The sequence below is a fragment of the Cannabis sativa genome, chromosome 5, assembly GCF_029168945.1.
Source record: "Cannabis sativa cultivar Pink pepper isolate KNU-18-1 chromosome 5, ASM2916894v1, whole genome shotgun sequence".
Taxonomy (NCBI): Eukaryota; Viridiplantae; Streptophyta; class Magnoliopsida; order Rosales; family Cannabaceae; genus Cannabis; species Cannabis sativa.
The window spans coordinates 22,298,272-22,305,974 of record NC_083605.1 but is presented as its reverse complement, the minus strand read 5'-3'; the positions used below and the strand labels follow the sequence as shown (position 1 = coordinate 22,305,974).

Here is a 7,703-nt window from a genome sequence, read left to right as displayed (position 1 = left end):
GGAAAGTTGCAAAGTGAGGCCCAATACCCTTTGTATGGCCGGCCCTTGCATAGGAAATTCCATTTGTAGTTTCTATTATTTTAATGCCATGCAATTCTAACCTAAACCTAGAGGGTTTTCTATAAATAGAAAGTGTTGGCTTGAGGAAACTAAGACACACATCTTTGATCACTTTGTTTCTCTCAGAAAAAGCCTCACACGCCACCTTCTCTCTCTCTCTTTTCTTCTTTGTAATTTCGAAACTTTGAGTGAATGAGTAGTGCCCACACACATCAAGTGGTATCTCAATCATAGTATGGAAGACTATGGAATTTCTGCATCAAAGAAGGAGAAAAGAAGATCCAGGTTCAGATCTTGGTGATGCTCTGCTACAGAAAGGAATCAAGGGCTAGAGATCTGAACGGAAGGAGTCATATTATTCCGCTGCACCCACTGTAAGGTTTTCTAACTTTATATGTGTTTATTTTCATTGTTTTAGAATTCATATTAGGTTGTTAATCCAACATACTTGTTAGTAAATCTAGATCCTGGTAAAATAATTCCAACAATCAGATCATAAGATCTGGCAAAAAGTAACCATGGCTATTTGCAATCAAGTAATAATAGGTTTTGAAAACTTACACACAAGCTAAAACCACATACTCCTGCAACAAGGTTAGTTGGATAGTTGGAAGTAGGATTTAATTTTAAATAAATAAATTTTGAAAATTAAAGTTATTAAATAAATAAATAAAATAAATATTTTATAAAATAAATAATAATATTAATTTATTTTTCGAAAAATAAAAAAAATCAAATTAAAATTTAATTTTCGTAACAAAATATTTATTTAAATTTTGAAATTATAAAAAATATTTAAAATTAAACCTACAATTTTGAAAAATTAGGTTTCAACTAACCTAAATATCAATTCAAAATTTGCTAACTGCTTTTAAAAATTAAATGTTATTTTATAAATAAAAAATTAGAAAAGATAAATTAAATTCTTTTTAGATTTTAAATTTAATAAATAAAATAACAAAATTTAAAAGTTAGCAAAATATCTTACATCTATTTAAAATTACATGATTATAGTTATCTTATTTTAAATTTAAATAAGGTCAAAAATTAAAAAAAAAATATTAATTTAAAAAATTTAATATCTGACCTTAAATTTAAAAAATAAGATAAGATATAATTAAATTTAAAAATAAGATAGATAATTAAGCAAAATAGATAGATATTTACTAATTTCAAATTCAAATTACACTAATACCTTGAATTAAATTTAAAAAATATTAAATTAGTTCATTATGATAATTAGAGTTGAATTAGGAATAGTAAATCTATAAATACAAAACTACACAAAAAATTGGAAGTTAATTCCATGAAAAAGCATGAAAAACGAAGAAAAACGAAAAAGTTGGGAGCTGTACAAGCATACTGTCCGCGCGCGCGTCCCAGGGTGACAGCCGAGAAAACTCGGCGGAACAAGGGACTTTGCAGGCATTCCGCGCGCGGAATGAGGTGTCACCAGGTGTCCGCGCGCGTAATCAGACAAAATCTTGTCTGAATGCGCGTGATCACCGAGGATCACTCGGATCCGCGCATGCGTGAAGGTGCACAGTCACCTTATCTTTTTTTTGAATCTTTAAAAAATCATAACTAATTCAAATTAAATCGAAATTGAGTTCTGTAAAAAAGTAACTTGCTTAATTTTTTCCATACTATCCAATAAAAATAATTCCAGAAACAAAATTTCAATTATTTTTTACAAAAATTCACAAACATCAATCAATCATCATATAACACTCAATACAACATGAAACCATCCAAATAACAAACAATCGTTTTAAAGTCCAAATTTCATGCAAGTAAATCAATTACCATGGCTCTGAGGCCAGTTGTTGGATTTTATTTTACCAGGATCTTAGATCTACTCACAAGTATGTTGTTTAAACACCCTAAATATGAACTTTCTAAAACGATAAATTAAACACATATAAAGTTAAGAAAACCTTACATTGATGCAGCGGAATTAATGTCTCCTTCCACTCAGATCTCTAACCCTTGTATCCTTTTTGTAGCAGAGTATAATCAAGATCTAAGTCTAAATGTCCTTCTTCTTCAAGTTTGATCCTTCACAGTCTTCCAATCTATGATTGAGTTACTGCTTGCTGTGTGTGGGCACTTACTCTTTCACTAGGGTCGAAATTAATGAAGAAGAAAAGTGAGGGAAGGTTTCGGCCAGGTATAGAAAGTGGGGAAGGCTCAGTTTTTCTGAAGAGAGAAATTTCTGTCAGAAAACTAATGAAAGCATGTGTTAAGATGTATGTTTGACTGAGCCATCACTTTCTATTTATAGGCAACTGCTAGGTTTAGGCTAGGAATTATTTGGCATTAAAATAATGAAAATATTAATTTGAAAAAACCTCAATTAGTGGCCGGCCATGGTGTTATAGTGGGCCCCACTTGATTTTGCAGTTTTATCAAATTTTATTTCTATTTTCTCAAAAACGCTAATTTTTCAATTCTAACATTTTAAATGCCAAAACTAATTATTTAATAACTAAAATAGATTATTAAATAATATTGTCATTTAATTTAATTATTAATTAGACATACAAAGTCCATTAATAAATAAATAAACCTAGAAATTCTTTTCTTTACAATTTCACCCCTGCTTAGTGAAAATTCATAAAATTAGACATAGTCTAACTTTAGAATTATAATTGATTAATCACGAATCAATTAATGAGTCTTACAAGTAGAATGTTCTCAACTATAATGGGGACCATGGATCTATATGTTGAGCTTCCAATAAGTGAACCAAATTTATTAAGTAAATTCCTACTTATTAATTCTTCGTTGAATCCACTCTTAGAACTTAGAATTGCACTCTCAGACTTATATAGAGCATATTGTATGTTCCACGATATCAATATGCTATCTCATTTAACCATTGTTATAATCTTATTGTGATTTAAAGATCCTCTATATAGATGATCTACATCAAGATGGGATTTCTTTACCGTTCTCACCCCTCAATGTATTTTGCCCCTTAAAATACTTAGCTACCTGTAAATGGTATTTAGTGATCTAATGATTAGTCAGTTAAACAAGAGCTCATCCATTTACTTCTATTTGCTAAGCTCGAAGGGAATCATCACTTTACTTCTATACACCAGTAGAAGCTATAGATTCCATATTTATGTTTAGCACTCCCACTCAATCATACTATCATGTTCCCAAAATATACGTATCACCCTGACCTAAAAATAGGCTTAACTAATAAATCAAAGAACATGAATAGCACTCCTGAGTTGAGCCTAAGCATATCAGGATTTAGATTCTTTTAATCTTAAGATCAACTACTTATATTGACTTGGAAAGATATATATAACGGTAAGTTTGTAATATATTAACTTAGTTGCAATATCGGTCCAGTCCAATGTATACTCCATACATTCGAAACTAGTATACTTTACTAATGTTCTGGAAAGAACATAACACTTACTCCAAGTGTAAGTATACATCATCGCTGATTATCACATTAGTGTAAATCCAATAACACTGATGAAACAGGGACCAAGTCTTTTGATACATACGATCACAATCACATTCTACTGTGTTGACGATACTGTAATTGTGAATAAACATATGATCTGGATTTAACTGATTCTGTGTGTAAATGTAATAAACATATTTAAACCATTAGCATGTAAAATTCATGCAAACATCAATCACTTCAAATTTCTTATATTGATAACTAATCAGATTGTAAAGAGTTTTATTTAGGGCATAAAACCCAACACATATATTTGCCTTTATGTTGTTATTTTTTTTAGTTTATAGTTATTTTTTTACTATCACTAACTCAAAAAGGAAAAGAGAAAAAAAAAAGTTGAAAGAATAAAGTTGCAACAATAAATTTCATGGAAAAAAAAAATAAAGGCTTTTATCTATTTTAACCAAATAAAGTAACAATATAACAAAAATACTTCCAGCTAGCCAAATAAACAAATATACAGCCCAAATAAAAATATTACACAAATACCACTTACAAACACCTTCAACCCAAGATCCATACTTCCTGAGCAACTATCACGCAACTATCGAGCAACCACGCAGCAACCCAACGCAACCAAAATAAAAATTCAACGAGAAGGAGAACCACTATTAACTCCAGTGACTTCACCTGAGAAGATGACCAGAATCAATCAAAATAGGAGCTATTTCGAATTCATAAAAAAAAAGTATAGAAAAACTACGACAAAACAAAAATTTAACCGGAAATTTATTTTAATTTGCATGAAACTAATGTCCTGACTTCAATTTTTAGATCCATAAAAGGCAGATATCAAAAAGTTGAACTGGAGTTTCCAAACAATCCAACTCAAGTATAATCCCAAAAAAAATTACATCAATACTATAGTAAAATGTTTATCCTGGTGTATTTTTTCTTGTTTTCTAAATTTCTAATAGTGAATTTGTTTATATTAAATCATAAAGAGACATGTAGATAGAGTTACGTACGTGGAAATACTGTTCAAATTTTTAATATTTCACAACAGTTGCATTATAGTTGCATTACAATTGCATAAATATTTTGCTAATAGTTATTTCGTCTTATTGAAACCTTCGTCTGATGCAACTTTCAGCCAACCACCCAGAAACTTTCGTCTGATTGAAACTTTCGTCTGATGCAACCTTCGGCTAACCACTTAGCAACCACCCTACAACTATCATCTGATTACCTTTGTCTGATGCAACCACCGCGCAACCACGCAGCAACCACCCTACAACCATAGTCTAATTATGTAAGTGATAGTGTAAGAGGTATTTTGGTAATTAAAATCACATAAAATGTATAAATATTATCTACACCTTATGGAGGTATTTTTGTAAATAAAGTATCAATTTATATTTTCTATGTAATAATTGCAAAAAACAATGTAATAGTATAAAAGGATAAATCAAGTTGTCAAAACTAAGTAAAAAAATTGTAATACAAATATATATTGAGGAGTTGATATTATTTTGCTTATTGCAAGGTTAATGTTTTATTATTTTTCTGTTACTTTATAGTTATATTTTTGTTGTTTTATAGTTCTTTTTTGTTGCTTATTAAGTTGTTCTAAGGTTGTTATAAATTACTTTTGAGTTGTTTTTTATTTTACTGAAATATAGTATTTTTGTAATTTTAAAACTTTAAACACGGTATTTTTGTAAAGTTGGTACAGTAAAAATGTAAAAAACTCCATGTCCCAGTATTTTTGTAAACTTTTCCTCATTTTATAGTATTTTTGTAAGCTGCCCATTAATTAATGGGATAATTACATAAGACAGCATTTTATGTAAAAAAAAAAATTACATTTTTACGTTTAAAGAATTTTTTTTTTTTACATTTTTACGGTTTTTCATAGAAATAACAAGAAAATTACATAAAAGTAACATGAAAATAACGTCTAAATAACTTTAAAACAACAGCAAAAAATAACATACATATAACAATAAATTAACAAGAGTACAATATAAAAAGACCGTATTTTTTGTAAATAAAATCAAAAAAATCGTAAAAATATTTAAAATTTCGTGAAACCGTATTTTGTAATATTTTTTTTTTTGTTTTTGTGTATTTGTGAAATAATTCCTTAATTAATAGGGCTTTTATTGATGACTCCTATTGTATCTCTACGCAAGCCCAATGTTCTAGGCATAGCAGGCTAGGACTATGCCTAGGGCCCACTTAGCCTAAGGCTCACCTAATTTAGGGGCCAAAATGGGATTATCTTACAAATATACAAAAAAATAACAAAAAAAAATTACAAAAATACGATTTCACGGAATTTTAAATAGTTTTACGATTTTTTTAATTTAATTTACAGAAAATACGGTCTTTTCATGTTGTATTCTTATTAATTTGTTGTTGATTTTTTGTTATTTGTATGTTATTTTTTGTTGTTATTTAGATGTTATTTTCATGTTACTTTTATATAATTGTCTTATTTTCGTGTTGTTTTTATAGAAAATTTTAAAAATGTAAAAAAATTCTTTAAACGTAAAAATATAATTTTTTCTTTTAAAAAAAAAAACAACTTCTGTATTATTCTAAAAAAAAAAAAGAAATTCCTTTGAAAATTATATATATTTTTATTAATTTTAAAAAATCTTATATTTTTTCTTCTAAATAATGTCCAAAAATATATTTTATCCTATAATCTACTATATTTCAGGGTTGTCCTGTCTCCACCACCATGCCATAAACTTTTTTATTTTTTTTGTAAGAAAGTGACTCCCATGCCATGCCATTAACTAATTAACAGCATTAAGTAACTAAAGATTTCAAAAGCATATAAATCAATATATACAAATAAATAATAATATCTTCATCTGAATATAGATTATAATTTTTTTTAAAAAAAAAAAAAAGTGAGAGAGAAGAAGATAGATTGCTCTACATATATTTTTAGCATATTACTGCCAGTTGTCCACGTGGTGGTGGGTACAATTACTTTTTCTAACAACACGGTTCCACAAGCTCTTGGTGTTTTTTGCAAGAACTTCAAACAATTTGTACAGTGTTATCTGACAAGCCATGGTTGTCAAATTTGTAGTTTAGCAGATTTGAAAATCGTAGTCACGTTCCATCTTCGGCCTGGATTTTTTAATTACCGTTCGTTTCACACGTCGTAACTAATAAAATTCTTTTAAATTAACTACCCACAAATCCGTATAATTAATATATTCAATTCTTGATTCATATATTTCTTTTACTATCTTATCATGACGTACTATAATAAAGGCTTTAATATATATAATCTAATTTTTAGTAGCACAATTTGTGCAGTTACAGGATTTTGGTACGAAAGCACAGACGCCAAAGGGCTTGTTGGGGAGCTGACAGTCGATACCAAAGCAGCACGGCATGGAGACGCAAGTGGCGCCGGCGCAGCACTTGCAGAGCAGGCACAGCTGGAACGGAGCCAATCTCCGCCTATAGCTGCCGACTCCTATTGCCGCCGACATGTTTATGAATCGATACGCAGTTGGACCAGCAGGAACCATTGGCTCCGTCGTTTCTAGCGGCGGCGGCTTCAATCCTGAGATTGCATGGAGTCCTGCATGTTGGTTACATATACGTATTTATTATGATTACAGAACATATATATGTATGTAGAAGAAGAATGTTTCATTAATTGATTGGTATATTTTATGTACCTGGAATTATGATCAATTGAACAATGAAGAGAACTAATAGAACCACTGATTTTGTGAAATTGTTCATTTTTGGGAGAGAGGAAGACGAGTGCGTTGGGGACAAAATTTCTGAATGAAATTTGAGTGGTTGTAAGGAATTGAGAGAAAAGATTATTGTTATTGAGAAAGTAGGACAAGTAATATCGGAACTTTTATTGGCCACTCAACTCAAAGCTGTTTTTCCAAATATATATCTATATATAAAGACAAGGTTGGAATGTGGGTTTCCGGGTCGAGATTATGATCGCAACAAGTTACAAAACCCGAACCGTACATTTTTGTTAACGGGTCCATTCGCTAAGAGATAAAAATAAGCCAAAAAAAAAGTATGTCGTTTAAGTTCTTAACATCTTTATTCTCTTGTGATGTTCAGAAGAGTGATTCTTCAGTTTAATAACGAGTTGATCAAATGCTTTTTCTTTACATTCCGCTTTTAATAATTAAAGCGACGAACGAGTCTGAAC

General features: G+C 29.7%; 1 protein-coding gene across 1 annotated transcript; it reads right to left on the bottom strand.

The window, feature by feature from the left end:
* Positions 1 to 6,412: 6,412 nt before the first annotated feature.
* On the bottom strand, positions 6,413 to 7,396 carry LOC115698103 (uncharacterized). Its single transcript, XM_030625280.2, has 2 exons — positions 7,201 to 7,396; positions 6,413 to 7,100 (listed from the first exon to the last, which is right to left on the bottom strand). Exons 1-2 carry the CDS (start codon positions 7,265 to 7,267, stop codon positions 6,802 to 6,804), a joined length of 366 nt encoding a protein of 121 aa, XP_030481140.1. The 5' UTR covers positions 7,268 to 7,396; the 3' UTR covers positions 6,413 to 6,801.
* Between the last annotated feature and the right edge of the window lie 307 nt (positions 7,397 to 7,703).